Source organism: Camelus dromedarius, chromosome 19 (assembly GCF_036321535.1).
Source record: "Camelus dromedarius isolate mCamDro1 chromosome 19, mCamDro1.pat, whole genome shotgun sequence".
NCBI classification, from domain to species: Eukaryota; Metazoa; Chordata; class Mammalia; order Artiodactyla; family Camelidae; genus Camelus; species Camelus dromedarius.
The window spans coordinates 18,272,666-18,299,431 of NC_087454.1; the positions used below are offsets into that span (position 1 = coordinate 18,272,666).

Below are 26,766 nucleotides of genomic sequence, written 5' to 3' on the forward strand. Positions count from 1 at the left end.
CCCATTAGCAATGGAAAGCCTTTGTGACTTCTGATTTGAAAATCATACCTGATTTAACAGATTGTTTTCTGTGTCCACAATGTCCCCCAGAGCCCTGCAAAGTGCGTTTTTCCATATACCATATGTCCCATACTTTAAGTCACACCATCCCCAAAAATCTCTTCAAAGCTGGTTTAAAAAAAAAAAAAAGCTCAATCATTTTTATGTGATGTGATAACTGATAGACAGAAATAAAGATAAAAAGAAAGAGATTAAATAGAGAGAGATTTTTTAAGACATCCTGCCATAAATATGTTTATATGTTTATTTACAATGAGAAGATCTTCTAAAAATTACCCTTGTGGTTTTTACTCTTCTCTGATGAAAGAGAGATCAGAAAAATTTGTTGGAGCATGTAAGGACCGGTATAAAAAACACTGGATGCAAAAAGAGAAGCAAAAGCAAAAATGAACCAATCAGTCCACAATTCCCTATCTCTTGAAAGATCTTTGTATGCACCAGATATCTTAGTTGCAAAGAAACAGAAATCAATTCTTCTCAATTAAGCAGAAATAAAATTTAATGAAGGAGTACTGAACCTTTCATAAAGTTTCAGAAATGGCTAGAGAAGCAGGCTTAGATGCTCATAACCAGACCATTGCAAAAACAACATACATAACCATCCTATGACTTAAAGTCACTGTCATTAAACACTGGATGCTACAGTTTGATCCATTAATGCTGCGTGCCAGAGACACTAGATGCCATCACTAGCCTGCTGCCACTGCTGACCCAAGAACTGGCCATTTCTGCCACTATCATCACCACCAGAGAGATTTTTCTACTGCCTCTAGTTTTGGTTTTACTTATCTTTGATCCAAGTTGCAGAGAGGCTGTATCTGATTGGTCAAACACAGAAGATATGTTCTTGCCCTAAGTACAAAGACGACTGAGAAAGAGAATACCTCCAGTTTTCCCCTGTACTGAACACCATGCTATGCCTCCCTGATCCCCTTTCCAGAATGACAGATTTACTCTCTCAGTTGTTGCCAGCTGATAACCCTTTCTAACGGTACTCACTGTCAGAAATTGCCCTCAACTGAAAAAGCAAAAAAAACAAACAACAACAACAACAACAACAACAAAACAGCCTAGTCCAAGGGCTGCCTAAGGGCAAGCTGCCTAAGGGCAAGCTGCATCCAATGACTAGTCTCTTGAAGCGGGTTAAAGACCTTACCCCCTCAACCCAATTCAGGACAACTCTGAAGGGTTATCTTTGTTCCATGGGAAGAGCAGAGACTTTTGTTGTAATTGCATCACAGCCCAACTTCTTCTGCCCAATGCTACTGCCTTCAATCCCTCACAGGTGTTAATCCCAAAATCACTACCTATAAACTTCCTGCATGCTAATATGTGCTTTACAGAATGCTTCTCTTGGAAGCCAGCGTGTGACACCACCTGTAATGAAATAGTTAAGAAAACACTCTTTGAAAATAATTTAATAAAACTAAAAAATAATAACATATTCAGAAACAGAAAATATATTCTACCACTTGAAATCAGACTTCAGACAATACTACAGTAATCAAAGCAGTGTGATATTGGCACAAAAACAGACATATGGATGAATAGAACAGAACAGAGAGCCCAGAAATAAATCCACACACCCACGGTCAATTAATCTTTGACAGCGGAGGCAAAAATATACAATGGAGAAAAGACAGTCTCTTCAGCAAGTGGTGCTGGCAAAGCTGGACATCCGCGTGTAAATCAATGAAATTAGAACACTCCCTCACACTGTACACAAAAATAAATCAAAAATGGCTTAAAGACTTAAATATAAGACACGACACCACAGAACTGCTAGGAGAGAACACAGGCAAAACATTCTCTGATATAAATCATAGAGATGTTTTCTTAGGTCAGTCTCCAAAGGCAACAGAAATAAAAGCAAAAACAAACAAATGAGACCTAATCAAACTTACAAGCTTTGGCACAGCAAAGGAAACCATAAACAAAACAAAAAGACAACCTATAAAATGGGAGAAAATATTTGCAATCGATGTGGCTGACAAGGACTTAATTTTCAGAATATACAGACAGCTCATACAACTGGATAACAAAACAAACAACCCAATCCAAAAATGGGCAGAAGACATAAATAGACACTTCTCCAAAGAAGACTGACCAATAGGCACATGAAAAGATGCTCAACATCACTAATTATCAGAGAAATGCAAATCAAAACCACAATGAGGTATCACCTCACGCCAGTTAGAATGGCCATCATTAAAAAGTGTACAAATAACAAATGATGGTGAGGGTGTGGAGAAAATGGAACCCTCCTACACTGTTGGTGGGAACGCCAACTGTTGCAGCCACCATGAAAAACAATATGGAGGTTCTTTAAAAACTAAAAATAGAGTTGCCTATAATCCACCTGAAACATATAATATTGTACATCAATTAAATCTAAATTTTAAAATGTTTAATAATAAATAAGTAAGACACGATAGTAGAATGTCCACATGGTTGGAAGTGGGGCGGGATTGGTACTCTGATTTAAAAAACAAAAACAGTTATCACTCTGGCTGCTCTACTGACAAAGGACTGTGACAGACAGGTAGAAAGAAGCACAGGGCTCACTTAAGAGGTTGTCAGTAATCCAGAAGAGACGTAACAGAGGATCAGCCCATCTTTAGAAGAACGGATGAACACAATGCTATATTCACCGGAATGTTATATAGTAATGAACATTTTAACTAAACAATACAGATAACTTTCAGTAACATACTGTTGAGTGTAAAGAAGCAAATATCAGATTACCTATGATATGATGCCTTTTAGACTAAAAACAACTAAAATTAAAAGCATATACTGGTTAGCCATGAGTGTGTATCAAACAGAACTATCTTTTTAATTAATAAGGCAACACAAAACTTGTAATTACCTCAGATTACAGGAGGTATGGAGGGAGACAAAAGACAGAGTTGCAGTAAAGTTATTGTCAGTGTTCTAGTTCTTAGAGGCACTTTAGGATCATGCACAGACTTCTTGAGCCAGGCGTTACGATTAATCCAGTTAGGTACATCTGCGTTCCATCCGGGTTGGGGGATAAATTAAGAGTTCAGGGAAAAAATCTCCCTAGAAACCCAAAGGTGAAGTTGGAGCTGCGTCCCTGCTGCGTGGGCTTCCATTTCACTGCCCTAGACTGAAGTCAAGGACGAGGCCCCATAGGAGTAGAAGAGGCAAGTTTACTACTACAAAGGGGAGACAAGACGCCTCCTCCTTCCAGCTCTGAGAACTGCAAGACGGTGGCGAAGACGCCTGGGAAATGAAGTCCGAGCGCCTGAGGAGACCCCGAAGGCTTCTGGGAATCGCAGTCCAAAGCCAGCCCGTCTCCTTCTGCGCAGCCTCAAAAGTCTCTGAGGAAGGAAGCCTTGAGAGGTAGTGCAGCGCCGTCCTTCTACCGGAAGTGTCCGATCGAAACCAGCCCTGTGGGAGAGGTGAGTCCGGTTCTGGGGACCCAGGAGTCCGGCCCTTTGTCCCCTCCAGATACCCAGTCCCTATCATGTTCCCCTTGGGATTTCAGCAGCCCTGTGGCGCTCTGGACGCAGGACCTCAGAAGAATCCCAAGGGAAGGTGGAACTAGGTTTGGCGTTCGGAGAGCGTTCGCGCCCGCCTATTTCGTGAAGAGATAGGGGTTGATAGGGGTTTCCATAGTTACCCCCGCCGCGCGTGACGTCATCGTTGAGCGCTGAGAGGGCGTGGTTTGGGGGGGTCCGCGGGCCGTCAGCTTGCAGAGATTCTGGGATCGCTGGTAAGAGGAGTGACTTGTCCCAGTTGGGCGGGGCGAGAGAAACTGGCGTCTGTCTAGGATCAGATGCTCTCTACCAGAAGAAACTGCCCTGGGGTCCGCCCCCGAGGCCTGCTTCTCGTGGGAGGAGTAACCCGACATTTTGTAGGAAAAGTGGGGACAGCTCTGGCATCCTCGTGAAATTTACACACACAGCAAATATTTAGTGAGTATTGCCTGTGTATCCGGGATGCCATGAAACCAACACTGAGCCCCTACCCTCTTTCTAGAATAAGAAACAAGACAGTAAAGCAGGCAGTCGTAAGCCTGGAAAGTTCCTCAGTGTGAGAAACACAGGCGCTGTGGGAGCTTCCCCCATCAAGCACTTCAAATCCCCTGCTCTGCTCTGTGACCTGTGCTGGCTTTCCCCTAGCTCCCATCCCTTCACCAGCAAGACCCTTCCCCTGTCCTCCTTCTACCGCAGCATACACACCAGGAAACTACTCATCCAATAGGAACCCCGCACTTTACAGAATCTCGACCTTCCCCAACATAACTAATTACTCTTTATTCTCTGTTCTAATAGCATTTGTTTACATATCTGCTTAGCTATTTTTGTAGCTCTCCTCAAACTTAGTGATTGTAAGGCACCAGATGTTCAATAACTGTTTATTAGGTTAAGGTTACTAAGACATTTGAAACCCAGCTTTAGGGAGTATATATCAAATCCTTAAGAACTAGATAATTTTATCTAGAATTGTGGACTGTTTTAGGTGGATGAGAAGTGATGAAACACCTAGAGGCAGCACTTTAAGCTATCTGGGGAGATAACATATGTTGTAGAACCAGCTACTTAGCATGATAATTAAAGTTGAAACTAGGAATTGTGGATTCTGTAAGTCTGCTTCACTGTCCATCTTCCTGTGCTAAGTGAGATAATATCCATAAAGTATTAGGACACTACCTGGTAAGCACTTAGCACATCTAGGAAACATAACAAGAAGTGAAATTAGATCTCTATAGCTAACGAATGTCCCAGTAAATTATGAAGGGCTGAGACCAATATACCATAGCTCTAACCCCCCATTTACCCCTATATCATTGCTAAATTTTGTTCTTACGTATACCCACTCAAACTGTTTTCCAAGGTTGAGTCTGAACCTGTGATCTTCATCTGATACTCTTAGAGAATTATTCCAAATATTTATCTTCAACTGCCCTTTCCATGGATTCCATCTAAATCTATATTTCCATTCCTAGCTCCTTTCCATCAATCTCTTAATATCTGTTGGAAATGTTTTTCTAAGTGGATGTCTCATTACCATCTTAAATAGAAAATACCCAAAACACAAAGCATCTCGAAATTTCCTAGTTTCCACTTTGATCCAGTAATTCAACAAATGTGAGAACTTAGATATAAATATTAACAATGCATGGTCCTTAACCTCATGGATCCCCTGTCAATTGATGGAGGAATAAAAGCCAAGCAAATAAAAATAATACAAGATGATAAATGTTGTATCCACAAACATTATATGTTGGGAACTGCAGGAACTCTTGAGTAGAGCTGATGAATTCCTTATCAGAGAGAGTGAAATTCTTAGTCACTCCAGTTATACCCTGCAAGCTGATTTTACCATCAATCTGTTCTTCATTCCTACTTCCTCAACTCTTTGCTGTCCCTTCTTATTTGCCTTTCTGGATCTTTCTCATCCTTTATTGTCCCCACCACCTGTAGGAAATATTTGCACACACAGGCGCGCGCGCACACACACACACACACACACACATTCTCTCCTTACCCCAGATACCTTAAGATACTCAATGTCTCTACCATACAATTTGTTTAGTACTTCAGCTTTCAACATTTATCAAACATTTTCAATGTGTGTGTCATGTGAAATAGATTTTGTTATTTAAATGTTTTGCATCCATGTGTGTTTTATGTCATTTCTTTCCAACCATTTTGCAAACTCCTTGCAACCTCAAACACTATTTTTTAAATTCCTTTTATCTGTCCATCAGAATACAGAAAATCCAGTGTACCCCACTACCTGAGTCAGCATCTCCAGGGTCAAGGCCAAGGAATCTGTTTCTAACAAGGTTCCCACATGATGATTAGGCAGTAAGCCCATCTCTGAATTCACTTTCTTGGGAACAACTGCTATATAACTTCTAGCCCAGTACTTTGCTTGTGTTAAGATTCTTGATAAAGTACATGTCTGTTCAACCGTCAGTAGTCAGCTTGGTGAAATGTTTAGTAGAAGGACCTGAAAGGTTGATACTGATACTTGCATTTTGCTATTGTACCCTAGGGCTTCACCTCTAAATTCCTTTTTTCAGTTTTTCAGTTCAGACACCAGACTGACCATTCCCAAGAGCTGGTAAGACTTGCGGAACTGTTATCTAATAATAAGACTCAGAAGACTGATAAGCAAATCTCAGTGCTGGTTTGTTATACTTTATTGGTGATATGATAGGCCTTAATGTTCAGGACATGGATTGAGCCATGTAACTAGGAAGGCAGAGAAGGAACTGTTAGGGCAAAAGGAAACCTCTCTGAGACTTTTGGGGATGAAGCTAGTTACACTGACTGAAATTGTTAACCTCTGGCTCTCAAGAAAAGTTGCCCTATTTTATTATTTCAGAGATTTATATGTAATCCTAACATTCTAACTTTGTATTTTCCCCACACTTATAAAATATAGTAGCTTCTGTAAGTTTCTATCTTTTCATATTGTGATCCATCCTAGAAATGAACAATTTTTAGTCTGCACAAGCAGTTTGTCAGGTCATTCTGCTCAAAAGCTTTCACTGGCTACCCAGTGCCTAAAAGATAGACTGAATTCATGAACCTGACATTCAAGGCTTTCTTCAATAAGGCCTTTGTCTCTATAATTTCCTTATACAAACCTTCTCTCTTTTTGCTTTCCGGCTTCAGTGTTCCTACCGTTAACCAGTTGCTCAAGCAGTTTCCTTGCTTGTAATTTCTTATTTCTCTCTCTCCCACGTCCTAGTCAAATCCTATCCATTTGTCAGAAGTTAGTTTTTTTAATTAAGCTTTTCCTTACCATTGCAACCTACTATACTCTCTTTCATCTCCAGCTTTATGAAGCACTTCTGTCATTTTTCTCTTTTGGTTGTGATTTTCTTTATGGCTACCATAGAACTTAATTGCACGTAACAAGTTAACTTTTAGTATTGCCTTATATTTATATTGTCTTATCTTTAATGTTTGTAATTTAAATTATCTTATTTTTAAAATAAAATTTTAAGCTGATTTTAGGTAGAAATTATGTAACAGTTGTGCACCACAAAGCAGGTATTTCAGTGCTTTTTTTTTTTTTTTTATGAAGGTACTGGGGATTGAACCCAGGACCTCATGCATGCTGATCTTATGCTCTGCCACTGAGCTATACCCGTCTGCCTTCAGTGCTTTTACACACAGTAAATGCCCAGCAAATCTTTGTATAATGGAGAATGACTATTTTTATATGATCTTTCATCTTCCTAGACAGTAATAGTATTTTTTTTTTTATCCCTCAGGAAAGCTCTTGAAACTGAAAAAGGCCCTTCACAAAACAGAAGCAGGGTTCAGATAATAGATTTTATCTCAAAATGACAACCGAGCCAAAGAAAGCTGCAGCTCAGGACCTGCAGGAGGATGAAGGACTTCTCATAGTGAAGATAGAAGAGGAAGATTTTGTCTGGAGTCAGGACACTTGCTTACAGAGAAGTGATCCCCTCAGGCAGGAGCTCTGCCGGCAGCTGTTCAGGCAGTTCTGCTACCAGGATTCCCCGGGGCCCCGCGAGGCACTGAGCCGGCTCCGGGAGCTCTGCTGTCAGTGGCTGAAGCCAGAAACCCACACCAAGGAGCAGATCCTGGAGCTGCTGGTGCTGGAGCAGTTCCTGACCATCCTGCCTGGGGATCTGCAGACTTGGGTGCGTGAACATTACCCAGAGAGTGGAGAGGAGGCAGTGTCCATACTGGAAGATTTAGAGAGAGGCACTGATGAAGCAGTACTCCAGGTACAAAGGGGATGGGAGATCTAAGACCTCCAGGGTGGATGAAGTGCCACAAAGGGAGGAAAAAAAGGGCCTGAGATTGAATATCTAGTGAGATCTGTGGGAGTTCTTAGTTCAGTGTGCTTTTATGTCTCCTTTCCTCCTTTCATATAGTTTGGTACTCTACTGTATTTTACAACTGAGTCAGACTTAATTCTTCCTTCCCCAGTTTTGTATTACTACAGGAGTTTCAGTTTGTTTTTGGAAGATGCTTCATTCCAACAGGGATTCTCTCATAAGCCCAAATATACTTTGTTTTTCTCAGGTTCCAGTCCATGGACCTGGACAAGAAATATTCAGGAAAAAAGTGGCACCTCCTGGACCAGCACTTAGTGTCCAGTTCCAGCCAGTGGACACCAAGGACCTTCATGGTTCTTCAGAACCCCAGCTCCTATTTGACTGTGGTAAGGGGCCATATTCTCTGCAATTCATGTCACTGAAGAACTGGGGCAGTGAACCTCCCTTCTCACACTAGTCTTAGGAACTGTAGATGGTCCTATCCTTTATTACTTAATGAGAAGTAGAGAATTTTTTTCCTATGTGTCACTGGCCGACTAAAAAAAAAGAAGAGAGGTAACTTTGTATCTTATCCAGAATGTCTCCATTTTTTTCATTTGTTCTTTATCCAGAATATTTCCAAAACATGGGATGTTTTCATGTTATGAGCAAATTAAAGGAAAGAAAATGAATGAGTTGAGAAAATGTCAGGGATTGAGAAAAAAAGCAAAAGGGGAAGAAACACATGCACAGAAACAAAACACATTAATAGAGAGGCACATGTAGTGATTGATAAAAAGGCAAATATGTGATGATAAACTCAGAAATAGAGTATAATTAACAGACACATAGAACCAGTCCCATATTGTTGCCTTTTTATATTTTACTTTTGGTTTTACAAAGCTCTCTCAGTGTTTTTATAGAAAGTTGGCCATACTTCTGATAACAACCTCCATGGAATCCTCATTGCTGTTCCAGAGCTCATCATTTGAAAAAAGTTCATGGGCTCAGTATCACTTTAAGTATGGACAGTCCAAAAATAAACCCAAGAATGAATTACAGTAATTTTTTTAAGTACCCAAATTCTACTTTCAAGTTTGTTCTAGAAACATTTCTATCCACCCCATCTAAAATTGTAAACTTCCCCCACCCAAAGACCAGCACTGCCCAATCCCCTAATCCTCTAATTTCCTGTCCTAGCTTATTCTAGACGAAGGAAACCCTGTAACCAAGAGGGGCTGCCTGATACCAGAATAATACAGACTCATGAGCACACTATAGATTGATGAGCTAAAAGGTAGGAATTGTGAGGACTAGATTATAAATGGGTCCTGGAAACCATCGGAAGAGTTCAGATGTGTTTTAGAAGAAATTAAAGGTTTCTGAGTAGGGTGTAAGAGGATGACAGGGCTAATGGCAATTAGTCTGGTAAGGGTATTTAGAATGACTCGAAAGACGAATAGTTCAGAGTCAAAACAGCAAGGAGGCTGTTGCAGTTATCTAAACAGAAAGTGGTGAGGTTAGATAGTAACAGAAATGTAAAGAAAGAGGTGTATATGGGGGACATTTAGCAAAAAGTGATGATAGAATTTGATTATCCATGGAGGATGAAGAAGAAATGAAATCCATCTTTCCAAGATGGATTGGAGGGATAGACGGATGGGAGTTTATCCTTCTGAGGTCAGAGTCATTATAGCTTGACTTTGCTCAGTGCATCTGTGTCCTCATCTGCTTTCTTTGAGATGGTGCCTCCCTTTCAGCCTCTGAACCTAAGACTAGAAATGTATCATAGACCTAAACTTCCCCAAGATCCTTCTCAGTCACATTGCATAGTTCTTTCTCTTTTCTTTGTTCCCCACCCCCACCTCCATTCTTGCAGGTGGTGACCCTCTTCCTAATGTTTTCTATTGTATCTGCTCATCCTCAGATGTCTGTTTCCTCTCTCTGCCAACCACTGCATACATTACTTTCTTTTACCAGTTTTTCTTTTTTGTCCTTGTCCACTACTCCTCTCATTTGAAAGGCCACAGTTTTAGAGTGGCCAAATGAAGTACCAACATTTAACTATCTTGGGGGTACCTCAAATTTTTCTTTTCTTCCAGTTCAGCAAACAGGTATTTACCACATTATTTTTTCATCACTTTTTAGATAATGAGAGTGAAACCAGTGGATCCATGCCGAAGCTGGACATTTATGAAAAAATGGAATCACAGAGAATTATATCAGGGAGAATTTTGGGATTTGTGTCAGAAGGATCTGCTGAGCCTCAAGACGTCTGTAAGCCTGCAGGCAGGATAAAGAGGCAACGGGAAAAAGAACCAGGGGAGTCTCAGAGATCACCGTCTGCTCAAGATGGAGGTTTTAGTAAAATCCTCACCCACAAAAATACACTTACAGGTGAAATAATGAGCCATGATGGATGTGAGAGAAGCCTAAATCTGCACTCAAATGAATTTACACACCAGAAATCTTATAAAAACAGTACCTATGACCAAAGTTTCAAATGGAATTCAGATTTTATTAAGCATCAAAGAATTTATACTGGAGAAAAAAACCACCAATATGGAAAGTCTCTCAAGAGCCCAAGCCTTATTAAACATGCAGCAGTTTTCAGTGGAGAGAAAACCCATCAGTGTAAAGAATGTGGGAAAGCTTTCAGACACAGCTCAAAGCTTATTAGGCATCAGAGAATCCATACTGGAGAGAGACCCTATGAATGTAGTGAGTGTGGGAAAGGCTTTGGGGGGAGCTCAGATCTTATTAGACACCAGAGAATTCATACTGGGGAAAGACCCTTTGAATGCAAAGAATGTGGGAGAGCATTCAGCCTGAACTCACATCTTATCCTACATCAGAGAATTCACACCAGAGAGAAACCCTATGAATGTAGTGAATGTGGGAAAGCCTTCAGAGTGAGCTCACACCTTATTCGACACCTGAGAATCCACACTGGAGAGAAACCCTATGAGTGCGCTGAGTGTGGGAGAGCCTTCAGTCAGAGCTCACACCTTAGTCAACACCAGAGAATTCACAAGAGGGAAAACCTCTTAATGTAAAAAACTTAAATTCACATGGAAATAGCAAAATATAAAAAACACTGAATAAAAAATATTGGGTGAGATGAATGAGTGAAAGACCAATGTCTCTTTATTCTCTCATTCTCAGGTTTACTGTTCTGCATATGGTCTTCACCTCTGTGTGTCTGCTTTCTTTGAGACTGGGAATGTGCCTCTGCCACTGACTGTTAAAGTCAAATCAGAGAAATTTGGAGAGGCTAGTAAATAAGTTAATCTGTAGAATGGAAACATAAAAAAGGACTCTTGTGAAATAACCATGATACAGTGTAGGGGGAGGAAGATTCAGGTAAAGAGACTGATCATCAACCCTAGTTAACAATTCTCCACAGAAGGAGGTAGGTTAGGCCCAGGAGTTGATTAGCTTGAGCAATGAGTGCTTTGGGAACACTGCTTTAAAAAATGAAGACACAAGAAAACGAAGTCATACCAGACAAGAGGACATATGCAATGGTGGCATTCCAGTATGTAGGCCAAAATCTGTCCAGAGGTCATGCCGGGAAGTACACATAACCAGAAGAGCATTCGGGGCAAGAGGCCATAACCCAAAGATTGGAGTAAGACAGGAGGAGAGTAGAAGTAAACTAGTCAAGAGCTGGGGTTAGAGGTAAGGAAAGATACTCAAGTTGAACTGAATGTCAGAATTTGGAGGAGATGGACACAGAAGTTTAACCAGGATTTTACTGCCATGTATGCTGTGGGGCATTTTTGGCACCTTCCTGAGGTGGGCAGATAGAAACTGTAGTTCTGGGAATCTCTCTTAACGGAAATAGGGTTCTCTGGCTACTGACAATGGTGAAAGAAGGCTGAGGGAATTCATACTAAAAATAAAGGTCATGAAACTCTCTTCTCATGAGAGAAGAGTGGAAAGGGATCTGCAACAAGTTGGAACTCTTGCAGTGATTTCATGCTATGAGGGTGAATCTTGCGTTACTCGTTTTACCTGTTTGTTAAGAAACACTTGCACTGATGTGAAAAATGAAAGCTATTTAAGGCCTAAATATTCCACAGTGTATAATGTTTCTGTATGAAAACTCTCTAGCTAGGAGCAGAACCTCCATACTAGAAGCATGATCATCTAATGCACACAATTTTCCACTAAGAGGCTTTATTAAAAATGTCTTAGTGTTTGCTTCCCAGTGACCTTGAACTACAAAAGTCCTTGGGGGTGATTTGTTGGAGTCATTCTGAAGGCAAAATAAGTTATTTTTAACCTAGAGAAATGCCAAATGTTACTGGAAACCTTAACTGAAATTAAAGACTAGTCATCTTGAAACTCACTGAATGAACCACTGAAATATTAATTCAAAAGGAAAAACTGACAATTCTGGTGAATTTTGTCACCCCAACCCATGAAGTGAGAGCTTACTGAAACCGTTATAGCCCATATTGGCCACAACTTTGGCTAGTAAATCTCAAAGGGAACCAAAAAGTCTCCTGACAGTAAAAGAGAAGGACAACACTTGGGGCCACAAATATGGGGTACTTGGGAAGACCTCCAACAACCAGGAGGTAGCTGCTAGTCAGAACTTTAGGAATTTCGGTTACCTGGAGACACCTGGACCCTGTGAGGCTCTGCACCAACTCTGGGAACTTTGCCACGCCAAGGAGCAAATCCTGGAGCTGCTGGTGCTAGAGCAGTTCCTGACCATCCTGCCTGAGGAACTCCAGGCCTGGTGTTAGCACATCAGCCAAAGAATGGAGAGGAAGCAGTGATCATGTTGGAGAATTTGGAGAGCCAACTTGATGTAACAGGACAGCAGGTGTGATCAAATGGGGGAATGTTCGGGAATGAAGGTCCTAGCCAGAGAGAGAAGCATTGATACAACCATGGGAACAAGGTTACAGAGCTTCAGTCTCTACTCAACCTGACCAGGTATATTAGTCTGTTTCTACTTTCTCTTGAGGGTGGGACAAGACTGTTCACATTCCTTCTCTATTCTGTGCCCTGAGAACTGTTCCCTAAGGTGTCTTTCTAAGGTATTCATTGAGTCTTTCATAATCCCGACCATATCTTGTTTCTAGGTTGTAGCCCATACCTGTGTAATAGGAGTGCATTCCAGGTTTCCTCATCAAGCAGCACAGGAGCCACCAGCTCTTCCTTTCCAGACCGTGAAAAGACAGTTCAATGGGAATATGCAGAATTCCAGGTCATTCCTGAGCAAGGTGAGCATCTGAATCCATCTTGAGGGAAAGGGAGTGGTGGAAAGCTCTGCCAGCTATCCAGGTGGAACAGCATTAGGAACACCTCAGACATCAGCAGCGCCATGCTGAATCAGACTGAATATACATCCTCTCAAATATTGCATTTTAGCTTGGGTCGCACCAGCAAAGGACATGATGCTGAATATTGCAGTGCTGTCCTCCCTGTTATCAGTGCCAGTGAGAAGCTGTGCAGCAGCTTTCCTAACTTCATTTAGAAACCTATTCCAGAATGCTCTCATAAAATAAAATTTACCTTTATTTAAATCTTGTATTTTCATCATGTATAATTTCATAGCCTAACCACTGCTGTACATTTAGTGCTCGTTCTATAAAGTAAACTTACTCATTTGTTTTAAAATTATCTTTTCAGAATCCCCTGGATCACCTAAAGCCATTTTGTACCCTCTTTCCTGTTCCCTTGTAATAGAAGCCATATCATCTACCTGATCTTCCAGATTCATCTAAATCTTGTTTGAGTTTTTTATTTTTCCTTTAGTCCCTGTTGTCTTAAAGGGTCACAAATGATTCTAAAATATCTCTTAGATCTGCCTCTTCAGTACTGCCTCCAATTGAAAAAGGGCCCTTCTTCAGTTCTCTTTATTTGATTACAAACCTTTCTCACAGAGATTATGAACAGGGAAGGTAAGTAGGTCCTTCATAGTTGTCTGCTTGGATAGACAAAAGAATTAGATTGTTTTAATTCTTATTTTTTATTGAAGTGTAGTCGATTTACAGTGTTAGTTTCTGGTATACAGCAAAATGATTCAGTTATACATATATATATTTTTCAGATTCTTTCCCATTACAGCTCATTACAAGAAATTGAATATAGTTCCCTGTGCTATATAAGTAGGCCCTTGTTGTTTATCTATTTTATATAAAGTAATGTGTATCTGTTAATCCCAAACTCCTAATCTATCCCTCCCTCACTTTCCACCCTGGTTACCACAGTTTGTTTTGTGTGTCCATGAGTCTATTTCTGGTTTATAAATAAAATTTTTATCTTTTTTTCAAATTTCACATATAAGGGACATCATATGATATTTGTCTTTCTCTGTCTGACTTTCTTCACTTAATATGATAATCTCTAGGTCCATCCATGTTACTGCAAATGGCATTATTTCATTCTTTTTATGGCTGAGTAATGTTCCATTCTATATATATATATATATATATATATATATGTATATATATATATATATGTATATATCACATATTCTTTATCCATTCATCTGTTGATGGACATTTAAGGTTGTTTCTATGTCTTTGCTATTGTAAATAATGTTTCTGAGAACATTGGGTTGCATGTGTCTTTTTGAATTACAGTTTTATCTGGAAAAATTATTAGATTTTTGACTGAAGAACCAGTTAAAAATGGGCAGAAAAACCGACTGGGTATTTTTTCCAAAGAAGACACAAAAATGACCAAGAGATACATATAAAGATGCTCAGCCTCACTAATCATAAGGAAAATGCAAATCAAAACCCCAGTGAACTATCACCTCATACCTGTTAGAATGGCTATTATCAAAAAAACTTACACAATGCTGTCAATTATATCTGAATTTTTAAAAATACAAACAGAACTGTATTTTAAATGTCAGTATCTTGAAATGGATTCACCCTGACATGAAACATATTTTTCCAAGACTCACTATGCATATATCATGATTATTAACTTTTAGATTAATAATAAATACAATTTTAAATTCATGTTATACAAAAAAATGCATTTTAAATGACCCTTCCTTATCCTTTTCATGAATTTCTCAGCTTCAAACATACTTTATTATAAACCCAAGTTTTGTTTGTTTTCTGAAATGTAAAAAGTCTTAAATAAAAAAGAAGAAAATTCTGCCATTTGCAACAACGTGGCTCCTATACATACAAAATTAAGTTTGTTTTTCTCCTGATAATCTGTTTTACGTCCATTTTAATTATTAGACCAACCAAAGAACCTAGAAGGGAAAAAATTTTCCCCAACATCCATTTCCCACTCCATTCACCAACTATAAAAGCCTGCCAAGTGGAAGCATCCTTTATATACTACAGCCCCTCAACAGTTAAATTTTTCCAGAAGACTCTATTCTCTGCCTGGGGTTCTAATTTTCTTTAAGGAACCTTTTGTGGTGTCTGCCAAAGAAGTTTTGAAGCACTCATTCTGTACCACTCACTCAGCAGCTAAACTTTATCGTGGAACAAACGAATGGCCACTCTGTATAAGACTCCTATACATGTCATTTTAACTGGTGGCCTCTGGCAGTGTGGCACTCCCTGTGGCCAAGCTGTAGGGATCCCAGGGCAGATCTGGGTCACACGTGCGTGGGATGCATCCTGTCCCTGGGTTGTGCAGACTTGGGCAGGTCACATAACTTTTTGCATGTTTCCGGGTTGTAAGTAGAATGCACGGCACAGTGCTCATCGTTGTGTGCCTTAATCCTCCTCCTTTCCCTTCCTCTCCTTGTGGGTCATTTATGCAAGACTGTACTGATGGGAATACTGCGGACATATTCTAATTGAGCGATGTGTCTGCCTGGTAAATATATTCAGGTTGACAGAGGTCAGGACGGATGGGGGATGCTGGCCAGGGAGGCAGGTTGGCAGGAGGGCGAGAGGACTCAGGTAGGTTAATGGGAATGAAGAAGTGATGCTCTAGACCCCAGATCTCCCGGGTGCAGGTAAGGGGAGCCACCCTTGCTCAGCCAGCGCTGGAAGAGCCAGTACAGACCACATGAGCCCGCCCAGCTCCTGGCTGGCACCCCAGAACTTTTCTGAGACTGAGACTCCTGGGTCACTGGTGCTGATCAAGTAGTTCTGTGCAGACCATCTGTTTGTCCAACACGGTCACCTACTCCTGGAAGCCTTTTGTGGTCTGCCGGGTGCTTGTGCTTAGAGGACACAGACAGCCAACACTTCTGGAGCCTGGGACTTGTGGTTGGTCACGGTGATGTGCCAGTGTGGTTTATGTTACAGGATAAATTGGAAAGGGGTTTCTAGTCTGGCTGGTTAACTCACTATATTGTCTTACTCTTTCGAAGATCTAAACTAGTGGAAAACATGTAGAAGTGGCCCCATTTCCTTTATTCTGAATGACTCCTGAAATACTCTTTGTCCAAGCCCCCTCTAAAATACCCTGAATTAATCTTTACTGGGAAAGTGAAGGTGTTTCTGAAAGATGCCCGGTGAGTAACAGATGCTAGGCGCAGAGAAGGCACTAGAGGGCTTCCTTGCCTGGTCCTACATTCTGTGCCTGGAAACCTAGGAAGTGTACCTGAGTGGTCCCTGGAGTCAACTCCTGAATGACCAGGTCACAATCGTAACTGCAGCCGTTTAACCGAGGTATTACTAAGTGCCAGGCACTGAATTTAATGCTTTCCATGGTTATTTTCAAAACAAACCTATGTAATAAGGGCAGCTGTTTAGTTCATCACATTGTAACAGTATTATTTTCCTGGTTTTGTAATGGCTGTGATTATGTAAAATGTTACCATTAGGGTGAGGTTATAGGGATTGTTCTGTACCTGTTTTGGAAATTTTCTGCGGGTTTAAAATTATTTCAAAATAAAAAGGTTTTAAAAGCTCTAAGATATTTTTACAAAGGGGAAGAATAGAAGTTTACAGATGTTAAGCCACCACACATAAGAAAATATGACAGGAGTCAAGCCCAGGTCTTTTGGAATCCACAGCCTAGGCCCTTAACCACTGCCCACATGCTAGTCAGATGGTAGTCCACGTCTCCTTAAACCCATCGGCCCTGCTTAAGTCTGCAATTACATGGAAAACTGGAATCATCTACACTCACACAGCCTCGTACCCACACTAACATGATTTTACTATTCGATAGTCTTCCCTAAATATGACCCCACTAGTCAACTTCTTTAGTAACATAACTTTACTATTCTAGGAAATTCTTGCCCTGGAAGACAAAAGTTGCAAATAATTATATTTCTTTCAAGAACTTGCCCCTCAGTCCATTAATGGGAACATCAAGCTCTTCAGCTTTCAATGGATAGGACCAGAGTTTTTGAAATTTTCAACTCAAAACCTTCACCTTGCTGTGTCCCTCAGTCCTAAACTACTGCAGCATGATCCTTGCCCAATCCTTATCCTGCTTTGAAAGATCTGCTTTAAACCCCCAAAACCTCATAAATATCCTGACTTTGCCTTCTTCCCTAGGAGATCCTAGTAAGACTCTGTCCAAGTAGTGCTCTCTAGTGCTCATAAGAATAAACTTGGCTTGGCCTTATCAACTGATACTTTGGTGTTATTTGGAGGAAGCAAGCATCCAACAATATTCCCGTTATTGTCCAAAATGCTGTCTCTGGTCAAACATCCCTTCTCCTACTTGGAAAAACGTTTCAATTGCCTTACATTAAAAAAAAAAAATTCTTCATTGAATTCTCTTTAATTTGGGTTGAGCCTCCTTTTTCTTCTAAAACAGAAAGATTAGACTTAGTGTATGAGCTCAAATATTGAATTCGCTTGATATGTATGTATACATATATATATTTTTTTAAACTGTGGTTTCTGTAACCTTAGGAGTACACCCTAAAAGGTAACGCTCATAGCAGCAGTCCTCTTCTTGGCCCACTGGAGTGGGAATGGCTGCTGTTTTCCTTCCAAAAGTTCCTGAAGAGCCAAAGGAGCTCTTCATAGTAAGTAATAAAAAGGGGCCTGCCAGGGGTCAGCGATCTGGCCCAAAAGGGAGCAGTTGAAACAACCAGGAGTTATTCCGCCAGTGTTTCTGACAGTTCTGCTACAAGGAGATCCCTGGGCCCTGTGAGGCCTTGGGCCAGCTCTGGGTGTTCTGCTGTGAATGGTTAAAGCCTGAGATACACACCAAGGAGCAGATGTTAGACTTGCTGGTGCTGGAGCACTTCCTGACCATCCTGCCCAGGGAGCTCCAGGCCTGGGTACAGGAGCATCATCCAGACAGCAGGTAGGAGGCAGTGGCCGTGCTGGAAGATCTGGAGAGGGAGCTGGATGAACCAGGCCAGCAGGTAGGAAAAGGCCCTCTGTTCAGTGAGGGGAGAGTTGGGAGGGGGCCCAGGCTGGTCCTTTGTGGGTTCTCGGGGGATCATTTACTCTGTAGGCCCTTCAGATGCCTAAGTGAGCCTCCTTGTCCTCAGGTTTCAACCCAGGCCTGTGCACAGGAAGTGCTTTCTGAGACATCAGTACCTCTGGATCCACCTAAGGAAGCAACATATCCCCAGCCTCAGCCCACGGAGATCCAGCTGAAGGGTGAATCTCAGGACCCTCAACACCAACAGGATTGTGGTTAGTGTTGACACTTAGGTCATGTGGCTCCTCTGGAGACCTTAGAATTTTTCATCATTCAGCAGACGTATATTGACTACTTATTATGTGCCAGGCACTGTGCAAGGCTCTGGGGATAGTGAAAAGTGGACATGATCTTTGGTAAGCTGGTGCTTATAATAGTCTGGTGACAGAGGCATTAACAAATAAAGTCACAAAGAAATATGCCATGATAGATTGGGAGAGATCAGAGAAGGCCTCTTTGAGGAAGTAACATGGTATCTGAATCCCAAAAGCGGAGTAGGAATTAAACAAGTGAACAATAGAGGGGGAAAGCATTCCAGGCCAAAAGAGCACATGGAAAATTAAATGGGAAAGAAATTGGTGGGTTTGAATGACAGCTAGTGTGACTGGAAAGTGGAGAGACAGAGTAGAGTAGCAAAGAGAAGATGGTCAGGGGCCAGAACATGAGGGCTTTGTGGGTCCTGTTAAGAAGTCAGTAAGTCTTTACCTTTCACTTTGTAAGCCTAGCTCAGGGTTCTGGGAGGACCCCTGCCCTAAAGGGGTTATTAAGTCTCCATAAAAAGATAGCTATTGATTTGAGATGGTGAATGATTATGTGCCAAATTAGAGATCATGGTTCTGGCAAGGAGAAATCTATCTCTTCAGGCCTTGCTGGTTGCAGAGTGGCCGGGGTTTGAATTGGGTCATTAAAAAAATGGGTAGCATTTCACTGGGTAGCGAGCATCAGGAAGGGTGTTCCTCATACTCGCTCTTCTTCTAGCGCTCTCTGTCCCACTATTCAGTTCTTCAGTCACATGGAGATTTCTAGTCCTACAGCCCTTTTTTTCCCTCTCAATGCTTCTTTCTTCTTATGCTATCAGACCCACGATATATTTGTTTTTTGCTAATATGCTCAACATTCTCCCAGCCCCCTCCCACCCTATACCCCACTGCCGCACATGCGCACACATCACCACCTTGTTGAACTCAAAACACCACCTATAACCACCCCTTCTCCACTCTAATGCCAAACCAACTCATAGCTGTTCTTCAAGACTCAACTCAGCTGTCACCTGCTTCAGGAAGCCTTTCTTGATAACGTCCCACATATTTGAGTTATGCGATGCGTCTCGTGCATACCTCTGTCATAACATGTAGCGTGTTGTAAAACCACTTCACTTGTCTGAAGCTCCTTCCGCTGATTATAGTTGGTCACTCTTAGTAAACAGTTTCTTTTTAAATGTAAAATAGATTTTTTTTTGTTAGGTTTTTTGACACGTTTTATCAATTTCTGATACTTTTTAAAATTTCTTTGTTTTTGGGGGGATAGGTAATTAGGCCTACTTATGTATTTATCTTTAATGGAGGTGCATTGGGATTGAACGCAGGACCTTGTGCATGCTAAGCACACACTCTATCACTGAGCTGTACCCTCTCTGAGCCGCTCTTCTTGTATACCAGCACCTCTGGAGTCACTCTTGTTGAAGTTCATCCTTTATATATTTTACTGTAGCAAGGTTCTCTGGGTAGTAGGCTTAGTCTTTGCATATCTTATCCTTATTTTGCCCTCCCTTTTTAATTATGGTTTAGCTAGGGTAAAATTCTAATTGACAAATTTTTTTCCCTCAGCATTTTGAAGATACTACTTCACTATCTTCTAGCTTCTATTGTTTGCTGTTAAAAGGTTACCATCTTCTTGCCTTTTAAAATTTTTTTAGGGATTCTATCTTTTCTCATTAGTGGCTTTTAGATGTACTCTTAACCTTTATAATCTGAATTTTCATGAAAAAGTGTGTCCTGATAGGGTTATATTTTTTGTTCATCTTTCTTGATCTATCAGTGCACTTTTGCTCTAAGAACTCATGTTTTTCTTCAATTCTGGGGAAATTCTCAACTATTAGTTCTTTAAGTTGTGCTGCTTTTTTAAAATTCCTTATATTACCTTCTTCTGGACCTACCAGAAGACACTGAGTAGAATATGCTTATTAATCTATTCATTTCATTTAGCTGCTTGTTCACATATTGTACGTCCTTGTCTCTCTGTAAGAGGTCCTAGTGGATTCCTCTTCTATTATCATCTAGTTTATTCTATCTCTAAATTATCAGTTTCTAAAATTTCTATTCAGCTTTTATATCAGATATCCTTGCTTCATTTTTATTTATTTTATTTCATAATTCCATGTTTATTTGCCATGGATGGTATGTCATCATTTACCTTTCGGGTATCTTTATTCTCCTAATTTTTTTCAGGATTTTTGATGAAAATAATTTCATCTGGATTGAATTCATGTTCCAAACGATTTTGTTAACCATCTTTCCTAGCATCTGATTCATGTGTTTTTTTTTTTAAATGAGCCTCATTTTTCTTTCTTTCTTTTTTTTAGTTGAGATATAGTCAGTTTACAACATTGTGTCAATTTCTGGTGTACAGCATAATGTTTCAGTCATACATATGCATACATATATTCATTTTCATATTCTTTTTGATTATAGGTTACTACAAGACGTTGAATATAGTTCCCTGTATTGTACAGTAAAAACTTGTTGTTTATCTATTTTATATATAATAGTTAGTATCTGCAAATCTTGAACTCCCAGTTTATCCCTCCTCACCCCCATTCCCCCCTGGTAACCGTAAGTTTGTTTTCTACGATTCATGTGCTTTGAAATGTTCATTACTAGGCTCGTTTTGAGTTCTTCCTGATTTGTTTTACTGTCTCCTTCCGTGTTTAGCTATTCAGTTGTTACTGTTAACCTGGCCCCCTGGAACTGAGTTTTTGGGCTCCTGTTTCATGTCGCAGCACAGTTATCACCAATGTAGTCACAGGCTACCAGGTAGCTTGACAAGGTTCTTGGTCACAGAGTTGTATCTTTCTCTGTGTCTGTCTGTGTCTGTGTGTGTGTGTCTGTGAGTCCCACCCAGCCTCTGGCATCAAGCCCTGAGCTGGTGCTAGTCCCTCCTTTCATGGAGCACTTTTAGGCCCCCATTTTCCTCTGGGGCTAAAATTTCAGTCATGGCTGGAAGCCCAGCAGGCCCACAGCTTCAACTGTAGTGACCATTGTGCACTTTTCTTTCCTTTCTGGTCCACAGAGATGTTTATCTTATTTTTTAGCAGATATGTTTTTAGGTTTTTGTTTTTGTTTATTACTCAATGTATTTGGAGCTGAAGTGTCAACTCACTGTGCCATCTTGACTAGAAGTACCCCGTGTTCCCCAACCTTTTCTAGTCCGTTAGAAAGTGAGTTTCTATGCTGTGCTTTTTTACACTAATCCATAAATTTTCTCCTCAGGCTGATAGGGATTTTAGTTCTATTAAATGTGCAATTTTAGTTCTATTAAATGTACTGCAGCCCATGTGCAGTAGCCATTTTGTATTTCCTAATGGCTCTGAAAGACTATGTTCTTACCTAAATGAGTCTCTTTATTTAATTTGCCTTTAAATTCCACACAGATATATCTAAGGTAGCTATAACATAAAGTTTTGAAGTGCCCAAACACTTTACAATAGCCTTCTATAAACCACTAACAATAGGGGTTTTTTAACCATTGCAAGCTGGTTTGGTGAGGAAATTATCATGGGTTCCTATCCTAAAAGGAGACCCTGAGGAAAGGTTTAACTCACTCTTGGCAACATTCTTTCTTGGCTCTGCCTTATTCCCTGGGTTTCTGCCCTTCACAGGATGGGACCTCCAGGACCAGAAGTGGCTGTCACTTTTCTCAGAGAGGTTGCCAGTGAGTTTCTTCCCTCATCCCAGAGTCTCTTTAGGCAACCCATTTGGGCACAGTCAGCCCCGTACTTCTGCTTAGAGTTAGGCCTGACTCGTACTGCACCCTAGATCTTCAACTGTCTCCACAGTTGTCTTTTCCTTCCCCTCCCCCCCCCCCCCCATTTAAGATCTTTTTTCCAGAAACTATAGACCACTGCAGGAGTGGCCACATCTCCCACCCTGGAGGAGTGCAGGGTGTTGGGAGTCTGCTCAAAGGAAGCTTTGTAGCAAAGAGAGGCAGAGGGGTTATGGGATCGTGCTTTCCTTGAGTAAGAACAGATGGGAGTATAGGGTCTGGTGAGCACCTTCTCTGTGTTAGTACTGTTTTCCTGGTAAGTCTCGAATGACCCACAGAGTGTAGCTTCAGGTTTGTCAGATTCCTAGTGTTCTCCTTTGCAAGAATAGTAATGTCTTTGCAGGTAAAGCAATTTCTGTCTGTCTCCATATGATAAAATCCTTTTCTCCCCCATGTGTCTAGACTAGAATCTCTTTGTCCTGCATATTTGGAAATGTGATACTTCTCTGTGGCTGGTGTCTCATCTTTCAGTATTCCCAGAAGCCTTCAGAGGAACCTGCACAGAGCTGTTTCATGGCTCCAATGTGGTTCCTGCTACCGCTGGCTTCCTGTCTCCTTTTGCTCCTCCCAAGTTCCTACTCTTTCATCCCTCTCTACTCAACTTTTTTTTTTTTGTAATACATTTATTCCACAAGAGCTTTATATCTTTAATATGCAGTTATCCAATTGTTTCAGCACCATTTGTGGAAAAGACTGTCCTTTCTATACTGAATTGCTTTTACACCTTTGTGAAAAATCATTGATCATACTTGTGTGAATATATCCTGGGGTTATTCTGGATTATTCTGTTGCATTGATTTATATAACATAATTATTGATACAGCTTAAGCTTGCTATTTTATCATTTGTTTTCTTCTTGTTTCTTCTGTTTTTCTTTTTGTTGTTGTTGTTGTTGTTGTTGTTGTTGTTGTTGTTGTTCCTCTGTTTTAGCTTCCTGGCCAATCTGTAGGTTACTTGAATATTTTCTATAGTTCCATTTTGATTAGTCTGCAGTGTATATTTTTTATAACATTTCTTATTGAGTTATAGTCATTTTACAATGTTGTGTCAAATTCCAGTGTAGAGCATAATTTTTCAGTTATATATGAACATACGTATATTCATAGTCACATTTTTTTTTCTGTGAGCTACCACAAGATCTTGTATATATTTCCCTGTGCTACACAGTATAATCTTGTTTATCTATTCTACATATGCCTGTCAGTATCTACAAATTTTGAACTCCCAGTCTATCCCTTTACTCAACTTTTGGCCTCCCCTGGAGAACCTATCCTTGTCTTAGATCTTTTTCTGTTATTTTTTATGTTTGTTCATTGGATCACTCTTAATTCTCTGTGATTTTTCTCCGCTCTTTGCTTGAATCATGCCCTTTCAGTCCAGCCACCACTAGTCCTCTCTTCCTTTGCCGTCTCCTAATTTCCTCTTCCAATATTGTAAAACCATTTTGTTGGTATATTTAAGCTGTGTACTTCTAGTACGTGTTTCCTGTGTGTTATTTCCTGTGTATTTCAATGACACTTGAATACTGTACTTTTTATTTCAGAGTATGTGATCAGAATTGACAAAGAATTGATTCAAAAGCAGGAGCTTGCTGTAGCTATGAAATCCCAAGAAAAGTTATCTCACCAAATCAATGAAGAGGTTCCTGAATGTGGAGAAATCCAAGAATATGAAAGATGGACAGAAAGATATCACAGAAACACTTCAACTAAGAGAAGCTATAAGTGTGATGAATGTGGAAGAAAATTCATTCAAAACTCAAGCCTCATTAGTCATAAAAGAATCCACACTGGAGAGACATCCTATTCATGTCATGTATGTGGCAAAACTTTCAGAGTTCACAAATTATAGACCATCAGTGAATACACAGCCAATTAAAACCATATCAATGTGATGAGTGTGGGAAAGCCTTTTACTACAGTTCACACCTTGTTCAGCATCCAAGGACCCATACAGGAGAAAAATCTTTCCAGTATAATGAGTGTGGGAAAGCTTTTCATTACAGCTCAGGCCTTATGCGACACCAGAGGACCCACACAGGAGAGAAACCATACCAGTGTAACAACTGCAGGAAAGCTTTCTGTCTGAGCTCCCATCTGATGCAACATCAATGAGTCCATTACTGGAGAGAAGCCATACCAGTGTCGTGAGTGTGGGAAACACTTCAGCCAGAGCTCAGGCCTCTTCCATCACCAGAGAATCCACAGTGGGGAGAAACCATATGAATGTGATGAGTATGGAAAGGCTTTCTTCAGTCACATTTCAGCTCTTGTTGGACACCAGCAAATCCACAGTGGAGAGAGGCCCTATGAGTGTGATGTGGTGATATGTGTGGGAAAGCTTTCAGTTATCACTCACATCTTCTGCAACACCAAAGAATCTACAATGGAGAGAAGCCCCGTGAATGTGATGTGTGTGGAAAAGCTTTCCAGCGGAGCTATCACCTCATTGTACATCAGCGAACCCACACTGGAGAGGAGCCCAGGTGATGTCAAGAGTGGTGTAGAAGTTTTCATCTATGCTCATTCCTGTGAGACATTAGACAGAAAAGCACAGCTAGAAAAGGATGTCCCAGACCATGTACCATGTACCTTATATATCTCATGGAAACTTCCCTTCTCTTCTACAAGATAGGTATTCTTTATTACATCTCAAACAATGTCTGCATTGAATTCACTCTTATGAAAAGTTTATAATAAAATGAAAAGTTTTAATTACATTAAAATGTTAAACAGCCTATTAAAGTGCTTTTTGAATGTAATCCCATAACTATATCAAACAGATTAAAAATATTAAAAATTGGAAGTAAATGACATTAAAATATCAACAGTGACTGTATTTAGGTGATGAAAATGGGTGATCCTCCCCTTTTCTTTCTGCCTCTCTCATATTCCTACATGTGTGGTAAATACTTTTAGAATTATCTGAGCCTTTCTGGTGATGATTCTTTAATAGTTTCTTTCAATTATTTCCTTTAGGATTGGCTTATTTAAACTTTTTTAATTGAATGAATTTTGGAACTAATGGGTTTTTCCCCAGAAATTCATCAACTGCATTAAGATTTTTAAAATTTTGGTAGCATACTTACCTCTTCATCTGCTGTTATTTGTCATTGATAATTTAATTTTCTTCTCTCAGTTGAATTTACCATAGATTTATTGTTTTCATGGGCTCATTTACAAATATTTCATTCTTGGATTTATTTATTAACATCAGAAACTTTCTATTTTCTTATTATTTACTGTTTCTTTTATCTTTATTTCTTTTCTAACCTTTCCCTTGAGGGTTTCTTTCTCATTCCTTTTCTAATTTCTTTGGTTGAATTCTTAGTCATTTATTTTCTCTCTTTTTTAATAATGAAAAAAAGTGAGTATATACATCTACCAAGTACTTATTTTTTTTAAATTGCCCACTTGTGTTTTTTCTGAGTCCTTATTTTTGTTTGGAAGATATAACTGGTAGTGGGGAGTGGTTCTGCTCATTATACATAGACTGTCTGCTTTTGTCTTAGTAAAGAAGTCAGAGAGGCCTTACCCAAGTAGAGGAAAGACATACCTAAGCTAAGGGCAGAGCCAGGATTTTACAGGATCTGTGACAGTGGTTGGAAGCCTCATTATGTCTGGTGTTCAACCATTTGAGTTACCACAGCAAGGGGCTGGCAAGTTGATTCTTTAAAATTGACAAGCAACTGAAGCCGGGGGTACCTGAAGAATATTCTGGGCCACTCAGGGAGTTCACAGCTGGTAGTGGGGTTTGTGTTTGAAAATCTGATAAGAGAATTTGATACAAGAAAGCACTAAATAAGGAGGGAGAAACATGAGAATAGTGTGTTGTGTACTAAAAGGGAAACAGGAAATAGTTAAGCATTTTCTGAATTTTTAATTTGCTCATTTGGCTAAGAGGGACATATTATGCCACAATCAAGAGAAGGGGCTTTGTCTTTCAATCATTTACTTCTCTTTTTTTTTAAATTAATTAATTCATTTTTTTCATGGAGATACTGAGGACTGAACCTGCATGTGCTCTACCTCTGAGTTACATACCCCTATCCCCACCCCCATCATGTACTTCTAATGAAAGAAGGGCAGGGGTTATCCTTTTTCTAAATTTTTCTCCCCAGAGAGGAGGGTTTTCTAAAGCTTACTTGAAAGTTCATTATTTCTACGCTTTCTAAACGTTCCACATAGGTTGACTTGATCACTTACATTTGCCCCTCAGAAGCACAAGGAAGTTGAATTGATTTTCATCTTAAAGGTGTTATACCCTTTTACAGGATGACCTGTCAGGCAAAGAATATCAGAGAGAGAAAGGAAATATTGATGACATTCCCCAAACAGGAAAATTGTTTGTAGGTTGTAAAGAATAAACAGGATTTGAAAACAATTTACCTTTTTTTGTTTACACCAGTAGTATGTTTTTGTAAAAAATTTAAACTTTACAGAAATATATAAAGTGTAAAATGCAAGTTCTCTGTAAGTTTGCTCTAAGTGATAATCATCAAGAACACATTTAAGATAATTATTTTACAAAAATGATCATATCATACT

The 26,766-nt window shown here is 40.0% G+C and overlaps 1 protein-coding gene, 1 non-coding gene and 1 pseudogene across 3 annotated transcripts in view; 2 read left to right on the forward strand and 1 right to left on the reverse strand.

Annotated features, from left to right (window-relative positions):
• LOC105084566 (uncharacterized) overlaps nt 1-3,296 on the reverse strand; it is a 47,700-nt gene extending 44,404 nt beyond the window's left edge. Inside the window, exon 1 of the transcript XR_010376729.1 lies at nt 2,930-3,296. This is a non-coding gene — a transcript (uncharacterized LOC105084566). The remainder of the gene's footprint in view (nt 1-2,929) is intronic.
• Nucleotides 3,297-3,392: 96 nt separating this feature from the next.
• ZNF165 (zinc finger protein 165) lies at nt 3,393-10,964 on the forward strand. 2 transcript variants are annotated; one of them, XM_010974703.3, is made up of 4 exons: nt 3,393-3,485; nt 7,322-7,804; nt 8,106-8,244; nt 9,986-10,964. In XM_010974703.3, the coding sequence occupies exons 2-4, from the start codon at nt 7,394-7,396 to the stop codon at nt 10,891-10,893; spliced, it is 1,458 nt and encodes a 485-aa protein (XP_010973005.3). In that variant the 5' UTR covers nt 3,393-3,485; nt 7,322-7,393; the 3' UTR covers nt 10,894-10,964. The 2 variants fall into 2 exon arrangements, with proteins under 2 accessions (XP_010973005.3, XP_031291294.2); XM_031435434.2 differs by lacking the exon at nt 3,393-3,485 and adding an exon at nt 3,762-3,799.
• Nucleotides 10,965-18,068: 7,104 nt separating this feature from the next.
• On the forward strand, nt 18,069-25,198 carry LOC116147092 (zinc finger protein 3-like; annotated as a pseudogene).
• Nucleotides 25,199-26,766: the final 1,568 nt, after the last annotated feature.

Coding starts and splice junctions, on each gene's coding strand:
- ZNF165 (XM_010974703.3), top strand. CDS start 7,394: ATGACAACCGAGCCAAAGAAAGCTGCAGCTCAGGACCTGCAGGAGGAT. Junction 7,805..8,105: donor CTGATGAAGCAGTACTCCAG/GTACAAAGGGGA, acceptor TGTTTTTCTCAG/GTTCCAGTCCATGGACCTGG. Junction 8,245..9,985: donor CCAGCTCCTATTTGACTGTG/GTAAGGGGCCAT, acceptor ATCACTTTTTAG/ATAATGAGAGTGAAACCAGT.